Source organism: Engystomops pustulosus, chromosome 2 (genome assembly GCF_040894005.1).
Source record: "Engystomops pustulosus chromosome 2, aEngPut4.maternal, whole genome shotgun sequence".
NCBI classification, from domain to species: domain Eukaryota; kingdom Metazoa; phylum Chordata; class Amphibia; order Anura; family Leptodactylidae; genus Engystomops; species Engystomops pustulosus.
Window position 1 is genome coordinate 158758405 of NC_092412.1, and position 19085 is coordinate 158777489.

The following is a 19085-nucleotide window of genomic DNA, read 5'->3' on the forward strand; positions in this document are numbered from 1 at the left end:
ACTTTCCCCCCCCATCCATAAGGCACACTGTCCCCTCCCCCTGTAGGCCAACTGGGGGGAAAGGTGAGTTTTGGATTCTGCCTTGATGCAGATAACTGCATGAAGCAGATAACTACACAAGCTGGAAGGTAATCATTTGTACCAGTGTACCATTTGTACAAGTGTTTTAAAGTGACTGATACAATTAATCCGGGAGGGGAAGGGGGGGATTTTTTTCGTTTATTTTAATACCCCTGCAAGGCTGATACACAGTGAAGATCATCTGTGACATCAGTTTTGCTGTTTTGGCCGCATGGCTCACCCAAATACAGTTGACACCTGCAGCCTAGCCAGTAGTTCCGACAGATTGGAAGTCATAGGGAAATGGAGCAGATGAACCTTTTCAAGAGCGCAAAATGTAAATAAATGTGAAGGGCAGCATGGAGAGGGCTCACACTCCGATCGCAGCACCTAAAAGGTCTGCTGCCATTTTTAAATGGGCAAAGCCCGAAGAGAGTAGAGGGATGGCACTGTTGAGACTCAATCGAAAATCCGCAGTAAAATCCGATAGTTTTTATTATAAAATTAGCAACGCGTTTTAGCCCAGAACTGGAGCCTTCATCAGGCATGACAGGTCTGATAGGTCATGTCTGATGAAGGCTCCAATTCGGGGCTGAAATGCCTCTCTAATTTTATAATAAAAACTATCGGATTATACAGTGGGTATTAGACTGAGTCTCAACAGCGCCGTCCCTCTACTCTTTTGAGGCTTTGCACATGTTACCCACACTGTTCCGGGATCCTTGAACATGGTTTCAAGGACTGGCAGCTAGACTCCTAAGATTACATAAACAAGCCTTACCATCTTTATCAGGCAAGAGTCCTGGTATACTTTTTTACCTTATGTTTTATTTTGACGTTATCACACGAGGATTGCGCTTTTTTCCATTCTCTTTTGCATCTCTGTTACCTTGATGGGCTCGAGTTTGTTACCGGTCTCATATCCCAGGCTTTGTTGTTTAATTTTAAATGGGGGTCAGTGCCCTTTGTGACATCATTGGAGGGCAGTGACCGAGCTCATAGTTGTCATTAGTTTTTCTATATTACAGTATGTCTCAGGCAGACTGTAATATAGAAGCAGTATATCTGCAATAAAGTTGAAGTATATTTTATAGGTGATCCTACTGCTTCAGGTAATCTCTTGTCCAGCCCCCAGGACCAATCAGTTTTATAAAAGGGCATTGCACACCAGCCACAGCGCCTTACATTCTATAGTGGTAGTGGTAAAGCCTATTGACTAAGCAGAGAAGTGAGACGTCCAAATAGTTGATATTCATGGCTTATGCCATCACTCAATATTTTCATTCTAGGCAATTCATATTCCACTCATTACACATTTGCGTCCTTAGGAGTAATGTTGGTTAATAACCGGTATCAATAGGTCCTTCCAACTACAGTTCAAGTGTGTACTACGTCACTGCTGGTAGTAGCGCCATGCGTGCATCATTGCTATTGGAGGCTCTTCAGCACATAATAGAAGGCGGTCACCGCGAGCCGTCGGACACGCCCAGTCCAATGTGGAGCGCCACGCCCCCAGACCACGTGACCAGCTGACAAGCTCAATGTAGACAATGAACTCCCAGATACAGCTAGTTAGAGACGCCTCTCTCCAAGCCTGACGTCTCCGGCACCGCCGACCAATCCAGCGGCTAAAGAAGGCTCTTTAAAAAAATAAGTCCCGGCGATGGTGTGGCAGTCAGCTGTATACAGATCCATCCGCCCATGTAAACATAAGGAGTGGATCCCACAGTAGGAAGCCAGTTGGTTGAGCTGGAATGATATCTGTCAGTGGTGAGGGCAGGTCTAATAGTCGCCTGAAGGAGGGTTGAGGAACCATTAGGACAAAGTTGTACCTGTGGTGCTCCATATGAACCCTGGAGACGGCGCCGTACTGAGTGCTCTGTACAGCTCCCCCGTAGCTGCACTATAAGTGTATCCGTGGGTTCAGAGCCGTGGGTGACGGCATCATGTGAATAAATCTGGAGGGGGAGGTGTGATGTGACTGTATACGGCCCCGGGTCTAGTTCTCCACAGCCTGCCTGACGACGTGATCCGAGTACACACTGGGACTACTTGTCTTCAGCCACCCCTACTCCGCGGAGGTACACCACCCTCGTTGTGCTCCCTGCGGCCTCGTTCTCTGTCGGTTGCTACGTCTTGCTCCGCCTCCCTCGTGGACTGGTCACCCGGTGCTACCGGGGTTTTAGCTTATCGGTGTAGACTGGTTGGTGTCCGCTACCTTGACCGGGGTCTGTTTCCCGGCGAGATGGAGTTCGTGCCCCCGCCGGAGTGCCCGGTGTTCGAGCCCACCAGAGAGGAGTTTGCTGACCCGTATGCCTACATCAACAAGATCCGACCTATTGCCGAGCGCACGGGCATCTGTAAGGTCCGGCCGCCGCCGGTGAGTATTGCGAGGGGGTGCGCAGCGTGCCCTGGGGTCATCTCCGCTCCTGATGTTTTAGGACAATCCGCTGCCCATCAATGCCTAAATAATGGTCTCCGCTGCTAGAAGTCCAGTCCCCCGTCCAGATCACACGCGCAGCTGAGGAGCCCTGTGCCCCAAGGGATTGTTGGGGGGGAGACGCGATATTTTAAAACACGAGGACGCGGATGCACCATCTTACCAGAATTGGCTGTATTTTGGGGTGCTGGTGGGGGATAAGCCCCCTGGAGCTGGGGGTTGCCATTCCCAGAGGTGTGAACTCCCGGAAGTATTCTCTGCGTCTCTTAGGAGATTTCAAGCGTTACCGTGTAGTAGTTGTGCCCTTAGGGGGTCCACACAGCTTGGGGGGCCTACAGGAAGTGTTCAATATGGCGCCCGAGACCCCAATCCTTTGTGTGCCGTGAGGGAGGGGGGGCACCATGTCATAACATGATACCACAGAGGTGACACGGAAACCCCATGCCGCACAATGACCTGTACATTGTGGAAGAAAGTTCATCTACACCCCCCCCCCCCTTCTCCTCATAGATGTATAAAATGGTGACCTAGTGAGGCAGACATGGTGGCTGTGACACACAATGCAGCAGTGGCCATTTCATGTGTGCAGCTGGCAGCCACTAGATCTTACATGGAGACCTAGAGACTCTGCTACACCGTGTATTGTCCAGCCAGGATTAGAAGATATGGCTGCCTGCCTGGAGCAGCTTCTCCTGTTGCTGGAGCTTATGGAGACCACTGACATGGAAGACCCTCCTGTTCTACTCACACTTCCCTATAAACCCAGTGACATGCAAACTATAGATGGGCTCTTGTCAAGGGCACCATGTCCCTGCTGGACCAGAGGCCATGGTGCCTGCATCCCGCCCCCCTTCTTTGTGCCTGTGTCTGGCAGGTTGTTTGTTTTGGAGTCTTTTTGCTGTGCCCCTGTTCCCCTTCCTGGTCTTTCTGGTGAATCTTCTCCTCTTAATGGTTATTGTGTAGTGTTCCTTGCTCCTGGCTGGTAATCCCATTATACAAGGATAGATGAAGATCACACCCTGCTGGTTAGCCATCTTTAAAACTTCTCCAAGGCCAGTAAATATCTCTCTGACCCATTACCAGGCAGGGGGAGATCACGTTCCACTTTGTCGGATCCTAGAAAGCATTCCATCTTCTAGTCTGCTTGTCTTTTACACATTTCCCCCCTAATATTTAGTAGATGAATTGTGTGACATTAGTTGGGTCACTTATTCCTTATGAATTTATATGTAATATGTATTTTCTGTAAATTGTAGGGTTTTTTGTGAATCTTTCCATTGCTGCTCATGTAGCTCCTGCTGTTTCTCCTTGTGAGAATTATCTGGGGGCTCTGCTGGCTGGATTTCAGTGCAGGGAGCAGGTTATGGCTGTCTTTGGGGCTTTTGTGTGTGAGGCATAGATAGAAGTGCCTCCTCAGCACAGGATTACATGAGCTCCATATTGTCATGTAGTCTTTTATTAGTGAGCTGCAGGATGTGGCAATGTGAGTGGTCAGACCTTGGCTTGCTTGTAGGTCTAGGCCCTCCATGTTTTCTGACTGACTCTCCTCCATCTTTCTCATTCAGCACCGTCCACCATTTTACATACTGTCACACACAAGCTGGGAGCAGCAGAGATGCTGCATGAAAACTTCTATACTTTGTCAGACTGCAGCACCTTCATTTCATTACAACTTGGGAACTCATCTACTTTCCTGCTTTTACCTGACATATTGTAGTTATGGTTAAATTCAATGTCTGCAATAAAGGTGGAAACACCTTTTAATACTGCACATCATTTTTCACCTGAAATGTTCCCAGAGCTACTTGGGTGCCTTATATCTCCATGTCTTTAGACAGGTTTACACAAAATGAGTATGCTGCCTACATATAAAGCACCTGGGGGTTTCTTTGCCCCAAAGTCTATAGATCCTGCCACACACAGCTTTTCATCCATACATTTTTCACCTACTTCTCCGGTTTATGGCAGTGGGAAAGTTAAAAAATCTTTAGTTTCTTGTGATTTTTTTTTTTTGGGTGCAGCTGGATAGAACAACCCCCCCCCCCCCCCCCCGGGTGACAATCACATAATCTTTGAGCTAAATAGTAAAGCAGTACACCAACCCCTGTCATTCCTCACCTATCCACTGCAGGGAGGGGAAATGGAAGCTCAGCTGTAGACTTTGAATGGAGCGGCATGATGGAATTTCACCACAATCTGTGGCATATTTCCTGGAAAATCCCTTAAGGGCAGTTTCACACTGCAGTTGTCAGCCCATGGCACCATCCGACATCACTGAAGTGGGTGGCACACCTCACATCATTGCAATATATGATGCAAGGAGTTCCTGCATCCTGCTATACAGCAGCACCAACACTGTAGATGGGGGGGGGGGGGGGACTACTTGAATCGTATATTACTGTCCCAAGCAGAGTTGTAGGTCCATGACACGGGGACTCTGCATGGTCTCTGATCATGCGCTGGCACTGTGAAACTTCCCTTAAGGGTAGGGATACTTTTTTTAGAGCCAGAACCAGTTGCGGATCGTGATATACCAGGGACACTTGCTCATAGATCCAGCCATTGTTACCGTGGTAATCTTATATTTGTTATCCATGGCCTCCTTCCTTCTAAAATCAACTTTTATGTGAATGAGCCTGAGGGGCTACCCTAGCCCCACTGTGATCTGGCTTTATAGGCTTAGGCTTTTTTTCACTCAGCCGTATGCTCACCCGGCCATAGCATGGGGAAGCGTACAGCTGCGCTGGAGGAGTTAGTGCTGCTCACCCCTCTCTATAGCGAGGCACCGCCTTAAACACTGGAAAAAAGACTGCACAATCTATCGTTTCCCGTGCGTGGTACATTGGCACACTGGTACCCATTGTCGTCTATGGGGACAGATATAAGACCCCACAATGGCTGTGTGAAAGCAGCCTTACACTCTCATCCTCCCTTCTGCTTCCTCTGTACTTGTACATTGAGCACATCCTGTTGTAATCTCGCTGCTGAGGAAGCAGGGAGCGTGTCTGTAAAGCCAGATCAAAGTGGCTAGGGTAGCCCCTCAGTCTCATTAGCATAATAATAAATATAATAGTTGATTTTAGAAATTTATTAGTAATAAACCTAAGATGATTACCATAGTCTAGGTGCCTGGATCTTCGAGTAAGTCCCTGGTTTATCATGATGGATTTTTATTGTAGATTTCCTTTAACATGCAGCTTTCCCTTATCCATATCATCTGTGGCTAACATGCTCATTTACACGTTTTCACCAAAATGTTCAGCACAACATGACGAGCAGCAGTTTTTTAAACCCGTGGGGTGAAGACCACTACTGTGGCTTTATTGGGCGAGTTTCAACCTTTTTAATGCAAGCTAAATTAGTTTGAACCATTTTACCCCAAGTTTTATAGGCAGAAATGTGGTCTCCAGTATCTTGGGCCGTGTCCAAAAGTGGATTTAACCTAAAAGTCCTGCTGTAAGATTTTTTTCATTTTTATGTGATTCTGGTTTATGTGATACTGGTTTTTGGTATTAATTCCATCAAAATTGTCATATCCATTTTTTTGCCAGATGTTTCTCAGCCAAGTGGATCCAACAGGACTGGCACAATTTATCCAGTCAAAAAGTGCTAATAAACAGTCATCACAAATTAAGAGTCAAAGCAAATCAATTAAAAAACGCTTTCAGTATAAGTTACTTTATGCACTAAATCTGGGCTAGGAGAAAACAAAAAAACATAATGGTCAAATTGTACAATGATCCAAGCCAATTAGAAGGGGCTTGCTGCTACTAACCATGTGTGTTGCAAGATCACTAGGTTAGCATTGGATTGTATTCCTCTTACAACAGTAGTCATAGGTTTCCCATTTCAGGATCAGCTTGCTGGTTCACACAATAAATCTCTTTAAAGAAAGGATTCCAGCATGTTACAGGCGGTCCCCTACTTAAGAACACTCGACTTACATACGACTCCTAGTTACAAATGGACCACTGGATATTGGTAATTTATTGTACTTTAGTCCTAGGCTACAATAAACAGCTGTAACAGTTATCACAGGTGTCTGTAATGAAGCTTTAGTGTTAATCCTGATTCTTATGACAACCCAACATTTTTAAAATCCAATTGTCACAGAGACCAAAAAAGTTCTGGCTGGGATTACAATTATTAAATATACAGTTCCGACTTGCATACAAATTCACCTTAAGAACAAACCTACAGACCCTATCTTGTACGAATATTCTATTCTACACTAATAGCATTAGAAAGGCCTAACTAAGAGTTTTTGTATTGATGGCTTCTTCTGTGGCAAATGTTTCTGGCCCCCTGGCTATTGTCATAAGTGGAATACAACCCAGTGGTACCATACATACATATCTTGTGACCCTCATGGTTAGAGCACCTTCTCGAATCACTGTTTATGATAAACATTCTTCTTCAGATAAAGGACATGGATTCAGTGGTTCCAGGGGCGTAACTACAGTGGTAGCAGCCATAGCAACTGCTATGGGGCCCACAGTGTCAGGAGGCCCCACCACCCGACCTGACACACTAAAGAGTGGCGAATGCGCATCATTATATCCATATTTTGCTGCACTTTGTACATCATAATATGTACATAACATATATGTGATGTATACTCACCGGCCACATTATTAGGTACACCTGTCCAACTGCTCGTTAACACTTAATTTCTAATCAGCCAATCACATGGCGGCAACTCAGTGCATTTAGGCATGTAGACATGGTCAAGACAATCTCCTGCAGTTCAGACCGAGCATCAGTTTGGGGAGAAAGGTGATTTGAGTGCCTTTGAACGTGGCATGGTTGTTGGTGCCAGAAGGGCTGGTCTGAGTATTTCAGAAACTGCTGATCTACTGGGATTTTCACGCACAACCATCTCTAGGGTTTACAGAGAATGGTCCGAAAAAGAAAAAAAACATCCAGTGAGTGGCAGTTCTGTGGGCGGAAATGCCTGGTTGATGCCAGAGGTCAGAGGAGAATGGGCAGACTGGTTCGAGCTGATAGAAAGGCAACAGTGACTCAAATCGCCACCCGTTACAACCAAGGTAGGCAGAAGAGCATCTCTGAACGCACAGTACGTTGAACTTTGAGGTAGATGGGCTACAGCAGCAGAAGACCACACCGGGTGCCACTCCTTTCAGCTAAGAACAGGAAACTGAGGCTACAATTTGCACAAGCTCATCGAAATTGGACAGTAGAAGATTGGAAAAACGTTGCCTGGTCTGGTGGGTCTCGATTTCTGCTGCGACATTCGGATGGTAGGGTCAGAATTTGGCGTCAACAACATAAAAACCTGGATCCATCAGGCTGGTGGTGTCATGGTGTGGGGAATATTTTCTTGGCACTCTTTGGGCCCCTTGGTACCAATTGAGCATCGTTGCAACGCCACAGCCTACCTGAGTATTGTTGCTGACCATGTCCATCCCTTTATGACCACAATGTACCCAACATCTGATGGCTACTTTCAGCGGGATAATGCGCCATGTCATAAAGCTGGAATCATCTCAGACTGGTTTCTTGAACATGACAATGAGTTCACTGTACTCAAATGGCCTCCACAGTCACCAGATCTCAATCCAATAGAGCATCTTTGGGATGTGGTGGAACGGGAGATTCGCATCATGGATGTGCAGCCGACAAATCTGCGGCAACTGTGTGATGCCATCATGTCAATATGGACCAAAATCTCTGAGGAATGCTTCCAGCACCTTGTTGAATCTATGCCACGAAGAATTGAGGCAGTTCTGAAGGCAAAAGGGGGTCCAACCCGTTACCAGCATGGTGTACCTTATAAAGTGGTCGATGAGTGTATATATGCTGCATCTGTGATGTGTATATGGTGTATGGTGTCTGCATATACTGTATGTGTGTATATATGCTGTGTGTTTGTATATTTCACTGTATGTGTGTGTTTATGCTCTATACGAGTGTGCATAAGTGTATAAATGTGTGATTGTAACTTGCATGTGTGAGTATACAAATATGTAAAAAAATTTTAGTGGGAAGGGGGACCCAAGTCGAAGCCTGCTCTGGGGCCCTGCCACGCCTAGTTAGGCCACTGAGTGGCTCTGTAAAATAACAGAAGGTTGCAAGAGATAATGGGGCAAATTTATAAAAAGTGTCCTAAGACGGTCTAGTCGAACTTTGCACCTCCTAATAGTTGGCTTACTTTACGCCAGAAAACTAGGACAAAATTCTGTTGGGTCAGCAGTATTTTTGGTGCAAAGCCACGCCCCTTTTTGTCAAGCTGGTTGTAGGAGAGTGGTGAGAAATATGGTGCCGACAAGTTTTTTTTTTTTTTTTAGTGCCAAGTACGACTACTTCTATTGTGTACAGATTAATAAATATTTATTTTAAAGGGGTTGTCCAAGTTTTTAAAAAAAATATATATATGTGGCCGTGAGCGGGCTGCCTAAAGCAATAAAGCTGTACTTACCTTCCGGTGCCCTCCGGTATCCAGCGCTGCTGTCGCTCCGGTCCGGGCGCCATGTAAACAAACATGGCCGCCAAAGCAGCGCTGCACTCAGCTTCTGGCCATGGGCGGGTACACCTATCCGTCCCTATACACAGCTTTGTGTATGGGGGCCGGACGGTTGTCGGGTCCAGCCGGAAGCCGAATGCAGCGCTGCTCCGGCGGCCATGTTTGTTTACATGGCGGCCGGACCGGTGCGACAGCAGCGCTGGATACCGGAGGGCACCGGAAGGTAAGTACAGCTTTATTGCTTTAGGCAGCCGCTCCCGGCCACATATATTTTTTTTTCAAAACTCGGACAACCCCTTTAAATATACGGACTTGTATAAATGTGTATGAGGATGAAAGATCAATAAAGGGGTTTGATTTTTACAGGCGTTTATCCCCTAACCCAGGATATTGTGTGATCATAGTGTTCTGTCTACCAAGATTCCTGTTACTGGTGAAATGGGGATCACAAGTCCCCCTAATCTTCCTTCTGATGCTCACTGCCAGAAGTCTATGGAGTGCAGAGCCATTGCCGGATGTCCTTTGAATTGTTTAACCCTATACATCTTCGGCACTACTTTCCCCTGTTTACAATGGGAGATGTGCTTGCAACATAAAACATGTGATCAGCTGACGTGTCAGAAGATCAAAGGACCATTTTAGACTGAGGACACAGCAGAGCATAATCCCCACAGGTTTCTGCTGCAGATTCAGCAGCTGCAAATGCAGCAATTCATGTTATTGGCACACGGTTGGCTTTTAAACCCATCCACTTGCTGTATAAAAAAATGTCAGCACATGAATTGTTGCTGTGGATCATTACTGGATTTGAGCCTTCCCAGTGACCACCATCTTTGTGTAGGCTCATCTGCACATGAGCATTAAGGGCATTTATCATGCATTTTTGCATCCTAAGGAGATCCATTCTACGGTATAGAGCTTTCAGGATGCAGAACCTCTTTTCAGGTTTAGCCAAGTTCTCAGTAGGATCCTTTGGGAGCACCTTGTGTTTGTCATATGATGGATATCCCACACAATGGTGGTTTGGCTGAAGTAACAGTGGCAGCCCAGCACGTGATTATAAACTTCAAGGTTCCACAGGTATCCGTGTGAAATTTCATGTGCGGGAGAATAGTTTTGGAGAAGAAATTTAATGTGTAACTATTATACCAGCTAATGTGTAAGCTTTAACCTCTCCTGTATTAATTTATCAGTAAAAATACCAATAGTTGTCATCTTAAAACTAAAATGTCATGCTTCCCAACAATAACTTTTATTAAAGCAGTATTCCAGGTATAACCATAAGTCATATACAAATTGGTCCTTAAAATATAAATGAATATGTAATTGTGATTTAAAATGTGCTCCCCTTAGCAGAAAACTGCTATGACATAGACTGTAATGAAGAATTAAAATGCTACTGGCCCTTTAATCAGTCAATTGATGTCCTCCACGTGGAGAAGTCTCAGGACAGAAGATGTCTGCTGGTCACATGTCCACATCACATGTCCTGCACCTGCCTGGGCAGGGATGGCAGTCACACATCATAACTATGGTAACAGAGCAGGACAGTCTGTTACATCATCACTGGGGGCAGATCCTAAGATCTTTTTGTATCATACGTTCATATTACCGGAAAATACCCCTTAAAGGCTGCATTCACATGACTGTTGGGGGACGCATGTACGGTCGCGAGCTTGCGTCCACGTATACTTTCCCTGTAGGCTGGCAATGGGCACTCTGAGCTCTACGGTGCCACACATTTGGAAAAGATAGGACATGTCTTGTGTTTCGCCGTGTTACGGTGCCATGTATCTCTATGGAGAGGAGAGGGCATACATTTGTGTAAATGAAGCCTAAATGATTATGCATCTCTGATTTCTAATCAGTTGCTTATGTATCTATTTCTGTCAACATTGGATCAGTTGGACAACGTCTGAGCTATCGACCTGCGTCTGTTGAAATAATCCCTTACAATAATGTAATACCTGTCCAGGTTGTATTCACCCATTGCATTCTAAACGGCATCACTGCTGCATTGTAAAGGACTGCACTCAGTTTTAGGACAGGCTCTCACTCTGCATTTGAACTGCATTATGAAACCCGATGTAAGCAGGGTGGGGCGTGGCTTGATCACATATGCGTTTACACTGAAACATGCACCATGTATTTTGTATGTAAACAATTCAATACACATTTGTGTTCTCCCCCATTACGATTTGCACCTGTTTTTGGCTTAAAAAAATGCAGCAGAAAGCCTTAACCCTTTCAGGACATGGCCCTTTTTTGTTTTTCATTTTCATTTTTCACTCCCCATGATCAAAAATCCATAACTTTTTTATTTTTCCATGTACAGAGCTGTGTGACGGCTTATTTTCTGCGTAACAAATTGCACTTCATAGAGATGGTAATGAATATTCCATGCCGTGTACTAGGAAGCGGAAAAAAAAATTCCAAATGCAGTGAAATTGGTAAATAAACGCATTTTGTGCCGTCTTCTTGTGGGCTTGGATCTTACGGATTTCACTGTGCGCCCCAAATGACATGTCTACTTTATTCTTTGGGTCTGTGCGATTACGGGGATACCAAATTTGTATAGGTTTTATAATGTTTTCATACATTTAAAAAAAAATTAAAACCTCCTGTACAAAAATTATTTTGGGGATTTTGCCATCTTCTGGCGCTAATAACTTTTTTTATACTTTGGTTTACAGAGCTGTGGGTGGTGTCGTTTTTTGCGGATTTTGATGACATTTACAATGTTAGGACTGTTCGACCTTGTGATCACTTTTTATCGAATTTTTAAATTTTTTTTAAATGACAAAAAAAGTGCCATTTTCGACTTTGGGCGCGATTTTACGTTACGGGATTAAACGCAGTGAAAAACCGTTATCATATTTTGATAGATCGGGCATTTTCGGACGCGGCGATACCTAATGTGCTTATGATTTTTACTGTTTATTTATATTTATATCAGTTCTAGGGAAAGGGGGGTGATTTGAGTTTTTAGGGTTTTTTATTATAATTTTTTTTTTAACTTTTTTTTATTTTTAGTATTTTTCAGACTCCCTAGGGTACTTTAACCTTAGGATCGTGCAGACACCCTATCATATACTGCCATACTACAGTATGGCAGTATATGTGTATTTTACTACTGATAGCACATGGTAATGCATGGGTTAACCCGAAGTAGCCTCGGGTCTTCGTGAGACCCGAGGTTACCATGGTGACGGATCGCCGCTCCCCGATGACGTCATGGGGAGCGGCGATCCTCGAAAAGATGGCGGCGCCCATGTGCTGGCACCGATCGCGGGTGTTACCGGTAAGCCTTTGCTGCAATATGCAGCAAAGACTTACTGGCTATGGAGAGGGCTCAGCCCGTGAGCCCTCTCCATGCACCCGTGGCCGACCCGTGACGTGCTATTACATCGCGGGTCGTGAACGGGTTAATGTTGAAATGCCCGATCGCATCAGCGTTTCTATGGTAACGCCTGCGATCGTGAACACACGTGGTGTTTTGAACCCGTTTTTGGGTCTTTTCTATGCAGTCCATTAAAAACGGCCTGCGTTTTAAAAATGCACTGTAAACGCATGCGTTTTTGTATGTTTACCATGCGTTTGGCTGCTATAACACCTTGCCGACCGAGGACGAACTATATCATCCTTGTGCGGCAAGAAGTGTATGGAGAGAACTCACGAGCTGAGCTCTCTCCATACACAGCGGGTAACGGCTGTATAAAACAGCCAAAAATCATAAACACATTAGGTATCATTGCATCCAAAAATGTCCGATCTATCAAAATATATTAGCGATTTTTCCCAGCGTTTAACAACGTAACGGAAATTGGCGCCCAAAGTAAAAAATGCCACTTTTTTGCCATTTTGAAAAATATAAAAAATTCTATAAAAAGTGATCAAAAGCCCATACAGTCCTCAAAAAGAAAGCATTAAAAACTTCATCAAAAGTCGCAAAAATTGACACCACCCACAGCTCCTTGTACTGAAGTATGAAAAAGTTATTAGTGCCAGAACATGGCAAAATGAAGAATTTTTTTTTTTTTTTGTACACAAGGTTTAAATTTTTTTTAAATGTATGAAAACATAAAACCTGTACAAATTTGGTATCCTCCTGATCGTACGGAACCAAAGAATAAAATAGACATGTGATTTGGGGCGCTCAGTGAAAGCTGTAAAATCCAAACCCACAAGAAAACGGCGCAAATCCGTTTTTTCATCATTTTCACTGCATTCAGAATTTTTTTCTTCCTTCCCAGTACACGGCATGGAATAATAAATACCATCACTATGAAGTTCAATTTGTTACGCAGAAAACAAGCCCAAACAGAGCTCTTTACATGGAAAAATAAAAAAGTTACAGATTTTTGAAGGTGGGGAGTGAAAAATGAAAATGCAAAAACGAAAAAGGGCCACGTCCCTAAGGGGTTAATCCTGTTAATCTAGAAGTGTAGGCCGCTGTGAAACTGATTATAACCAGCCAAAAGCATGGTAAGCTTAAAAAATGCATGCACTTTCAGTCCATTTAAAAACGGTCCAAGAACACCCCGTGTGTCAGCACCCTAATAAAGTTTCCCATTCGCTGCTGGGAGCGGCAGGTCACGTGACCCCTGGGCAGCAAGACTTCCATCCTGTGTCCTGCTGGTTTCCGGTGGATGACGATACAGTTGTTACTGTATGCAGGCCCCCTCCTCATCATCATAACCTTTCCCATATCAGTGGTTGGAGATACTTAGAAAGTCAAGTCCTACTGCCCTGCAGGTAATGCGACAACTACACATAAACTATAACAAGGTAAGTATATTAGTGACCCTATTAGGGTCTTATACTAACCCTTGTAAAAATGGCCCCTCTAAGGCCAAATACACATTGTCCATGCATGTCGGCTCTTTTTACGATAAGAACAGAACAATATAAAAAACAGTGCTTACAATATGCAACTACTGATACCAATGGTGCCCAAAAGAATCTGTTAAGCTCCAGCGTGCGGCCAGTGTGTCCTCCTGTGTGATGCTCGGGGAAAAAAGTACAGCCTGAGATGCAATGGATTGCCTCATACATAGAAACCATAGAAATGCACCCATAGAAATACATGTGTCTCCACATAACTTTCACTTTGTGGGTTTTTTTTTTTAAGAAAAAACCTACAGAAAACCTCCTAGGACCATGCGACTTGTGATCACCTTGTGTCAAAGGAGATCATGGATTGGTTGAAGTGGGTCACATAACTTCCCAGTGCTGCCAGCTAGGCACAGGTGCTGAACATTGGCTGTACTGACACAATGTGGACATCTACCACCAGGATGCAGGGTTGTATGCAAATGAGCCTGAAGGGCTCCAGGCTCCATAGGTGTTAATGGAGCCCAGAGCCACTCGGGCTCATTTGCATACAGCCTTTCATCCTGGCTGTCCTTTGAGTCTATTTAGAACAGAGTCTTAATATATACGGTATAAAGTCTTACTATGAAGCCATGCTCCTGGAGGTGATGACCTTTTATTGTGTATATTAAGGGCCAAAAGTAATGCAGATGTTCAAAATGTGGGCACATCTGCCATAAAACTATCCATGTAACATGAGGTGCAAAATTATACTAGGCAGTACAACAGATACATCTGCAGACAAAGCCGCACCCACCGGGGCGGGCCGCGGCCCAATCGCAACAGTGTTTCTATGGAAACGCCTGCGATTGGGCACATCTGGCTGATATCTGCGCCTGGTCAAAGTGCGGCGCTGCGCTGTTCTATGGAGAGGTACACTAATTCCTGTAATTTTCTTGGGGCTTAATCACAGTGAATAATGGCCACTTGCATTTTTGGCTTCATTAAATGCAATTATTTTTAATGGAACAATTCACATGGCAGTTCTTTAATGGACGGTGTGTCTGCTGCTTTAGAGAGTAGTATGTCCTTGTTTGAACTGTTTTACAGTGATCACTCATAGACTGTTTTATGAAGGTCGGTGAAAAATGGATGAAAATTGTTGTAGCCTTATCGATATAGCCTTGCCATGAGTTTTATTCATGTTTCACCCGTTGCTTTCTAATCTCCAGTCACTTCATAGTCTGTGAAATTTTTAAAAAGTTGCGCAAAAAAAACTAATTAAAAAAAAAAAATTACAATACAAAACCACCCCAGTCTCCTCGTGGTATAGGAAATTGTTTAGACCTAGTTTTGCTACTTATTGTTTGCGGTGGAATAGCAACTAAGAGTTCATATGCAGTGTACCATCATAAACTTAACCTACGTACATCAACTTCGTACATCATCTTCTAATCCTACAAAATGTAGCAAGATGCTTCCTAATAATGTGTGATCTGGAGAGCGAGAGTGCAGTCATGTGGTAGATGTCTGGAAAAAAGCCAGCGCAAAGAAAATGACTAACTATGATACACTCCAGAACATACTGGTAAGGTTGTTCAGATTGTGAGCCCCATTGGGGACAGGGACCGATTTGGCAAGCTCTGTGCAGCGCTGCATTATCTGTGTGCGCTATATAAGTAAAGGAATTATTATCACATTCCATACATGGCAAATGTTTCCTGGAGGCTAGAGATTTTTGCGGTTACCTCTCCAGTAACAACTATTAGTAAATTGTGGCTATTTTATTCAACTTTTAAAATTATGGTATGAAGAATGTGTATGAGAACCCATGTACATTGGCTGCTGTAATGGTCTCAGAAATGTGCTTTGTTTGGGGTAAATAAAGGATCTAATATCTTCTATCTATTGTTTTCTGCAGGATTGGCAACCTCCATTTGCTTGTGACGTTGATAAGCTTCACTTCACCCCTCGTATCCAAAGACTTAATGAACTTGAGGTAATGTGGCTACTCTAACCCCACATAATGACTCTGCTGCATTATAAACTAATTGGTTAATATTATTTACTTGTGATTGGATATGGCTGATATGCAGTCCCTTGCTTAGGAATTTAAGGAGAGTAGTCCTATGCCCCTTCACTCCATTTACTATTCAGTGCCTGACTGCTATGGAGGTGTGCACAAACAAGAAAGGGTCATTTATCCAGTGTTAGCAAATGGAGTCCCATTAGATGGCAAGTATACATGCTTCTTAATCATGAGGAAAGCCTTTTGGGATTTCCAGTTATACCAGGAAAACCCCATACCCATCCTCATGTGCGTATGAGATTACAGTGCAGAGCTATGGAGACATAGGGGCACATTTACTAAGGGTCCACAAACCGCATTTTCGTTGGGTTACCCGACTTTTTCCCGTTTTGCACTGCATTTAACTGGGGTTTTTGCAATCGGATTTTGGCGCAATCGCGCCGACTTTCATTCGGCACAAAACGGGGGCATGGGTGTCGGACAACCTGACTGATTCGGACTAAGCGCGGGATTTAACATTCAAAATTGTGTCGCAAGCCATGCACTTACATGCACTTGGAAGAAGAAGGTGAACTCCGGCGGACCTGAACGTGGAAGCGACACATGCAGGACGCACGATCTTAGTGAATCGCGGCAGCTCCAACTCCCCGTCGGACAACGCACCTTGGGGATCGCGACAGGATGGGTAAGTAAATGTGCCCCATAATGTTATGTAGCTGGGCACAGCGCTGTGTTATTCTCCAATTCATTATCTATGAGGGTACTGAAGATAGGCGAGCTCCTTATCTCTAGGCCGTGTACCCCACTTCATATACACTGCTTACTACAGGAGAAAAACAGAGAATAAGGCACAGAGAAGCTTTTTTCATTAAGTTTATTACAAAGTTTACTATTGTCCTCTTCATTATTTATTTCTGTAGTAAAAAAAAAAATATTTTTACAGAAGATGACAAAATGACATTCATTTGTTTTCCCTCAGGCACAGACTAGAGTGAAGTTGAATTTTTTGGATCAAATTGCCAAGTTCTGGGAACTGCAGGGATGCACTCTGAAAATACCTCATGTTGAACGAAAAATACTGGATTTATTTCAACTAAACAAGGTGGGATGGTGAATTGTATAAACTGATCAATGGGCAAGTGATTATTTCCCCTTTTAAAGTATAGAAAACAAGGTTACTTATATTTTTTTCCCACTGCAGTTGGTAGCTGATGAAGGTGGTTTTGATTATGTCTGCAAAGAGAGGAAATGGACAAAGATTGCTGTAAAAATGGGCTTTTCAACAGGAAAAGCTATTGGGTCTCACATCCGGGGACATTATGAACGTATACTATACCCCTACAACTTGTTTCAGTCTGGAGCTAGTTTGCTAGTGAGTATTTTTTTTTTTCCTTACACTAAATATCACATTTTCTTTATAATCTTTTATAGGGGGTAAAGGGAACTTTACTATTCCACTGGTACTCTCGGTGAGGTTGCCATCAAAGGTTGGATTTTTAGCTGTATTGTAAAAATTGCATTCGGTTTTGATCCTGGTTTTGGGTTCAGTTTTTTATTTTGCAAGTGAAACCTGTTCAAATGTCTTTTTGCTTCTAGTCAAGAAACTAACTGTTAATTGACAAAAAATAGTTTTAGCATAGCTGGAGAGATCCTGTGACAACAATACCTTTATCATGCTGCTGGTTTCTTCTTATCCTTATATATAAGGCTATCTGTAGTATCCTTTCAGCTTTTCCTGAAGTGGGCGGGACTTCCTGGTTGTGACATGAACTCGGGGCATTCACGTCCACAAACCCAGCCAATCAGGACACAGAATCTGTGTTACTGCTTGTATAGAGATCTACTGCAGAGCAAGGCAGGGAAGAGCACTGGAGCTCTGCATCATACAGTAATCTACTTCACCCCAAAGAAAATGGCAGCACCACAGTATGTGTGTGCATGTGTAATATATAAATGTGTATAATTTGCCCTCAAACTTTAATACACACACATTTCTACTATATTCACCTTTTCAAACACAAACCGCTTTGCTACATACCATTCCTGGTATGTAATTGGTTGACCTGAAGTAAGTGAATTAGTCTCATGCTTATGACATCACTAAAGGTCCTACAGTTTTTTTTAACTGCTGCTGGGACTGATATTTTCCTGCACCCAGCAGGCTACTGATCAGGAGCGTTCACATCTGCTAAACCAGGAAGATAGTTATCCGGGCAGGTAGAGGAGGCAAGCACATACCTGTGAGAACAGAGATGTAGCAGGGCTGACAGTGTAAAGGTCTGTCGACCTCTGTCTGTCATGCCTGTGTAATAGGCATCTCATCATCTCTGATCAGTCTCATCTCTCTTTCCATGTGTCAGTGTGTTAGTACAATGTCAGAAGCCACATGAAAGTGTATATACACCTGTACCTTGATAATCTAACCACATTGTTGCCCCACAGAACTAGATGGATAATAATGTGTCTGCTTAGAGCAGTGGTGGCGAACCTATGGCACGGGTGCCAGAGGTGGCACTCAGAGCCCTTTCTGTGGGCACTTGGGCCATCACCACAGGACAGAGTTCACCAAAAAGGACCAAATCCACCAAATCTTGCTGCAGTCTCGGGCAACTTATGAGATGCTGCTCTCGGCACTATTTTAAAGCGACACTTCATTGGCTGTTTGGAACTGGGAATAGAGAGGTGGTGTTGACAGAACCGCTTGATCTTTGGAGGTCATCCAGCTGGAGCCAACATTCTTACTCTACAGAGAGACCCTCTTTCTTTCAACTGTATTGGTGGCCTCAGGGGCCGATACAATTGAAAGATGTGGAAGAACACGTAGCAATAAGTTACTGCTTAAAATGCCATGTTGGCACTGCACAGTTAATAAGTGGATTTTGGTCGTAGTCTGGGCACTCGGTCTCTAAAAGGTTCGCCATCACTGGCTTAGAGTGTCCCCACCAACACTGGATTTTGCACTGACCAGCCTAGGGAGTGATAGGAGCTAAAACAGCAATGAAACTGAGTAAAATTGTAAAGTAAGGTGGTAAAATGATCTTTATTGTGTAAACATCACTAGGGGATTGAAACTTGAGAATTTTCTTCCGTTGGAAAACCCCTTTAAAAGAAGGTATGATAGATATACCCGGCTGCATCTAAGACTAGGAAGAAGCCAGCTGCATTATACAGGTATCATTGGAATAGTTCTCTCTAGCTGTGCTAAAACTATTTTTATCAGTAACGTTACATTTACCCTTTAAATTACAGGAAAACTGAAT

The 19085-nt window shown here is 43.9% G+C and overlaps 1 protein-coding gene across 2 annotated transcripts in view; it reads left to right on the plus strand.

Annotated features, from left to right (window-relative positions):
• The first annotated feature begins 2154 nt into the window (after nt 1–2154).
• KDM5B (lysine demethylase 5B) overlaps nt 2155–19085 on the plus strand; it is a 44783-nt gene continuing 27852 nt past the window's right edge. The window contains exons 1-4 of one of the 2 annotated variants that reach the window (XM_072137145.1): nt 2155–2440; nt 15718–15795; nt 16805–16927; nt 17027–17197. In XM_072137145.1, the coding sequence (XP_071993246.1) occupies nt 2306–2440; nt 15718–15795; nt 16805–16927; nt 17027–17197 (507 nt within the window). In that variant the 5' untranslated portion in view covers nt 2155–2305. The remainder of the gene's footprint in view (nt 2441–15717; nt 15796–16804; nt 16928–17026; nt 17198–19085) is intronic. The other variant, XM_072137144.1, reaches the window with a different exon arrangement.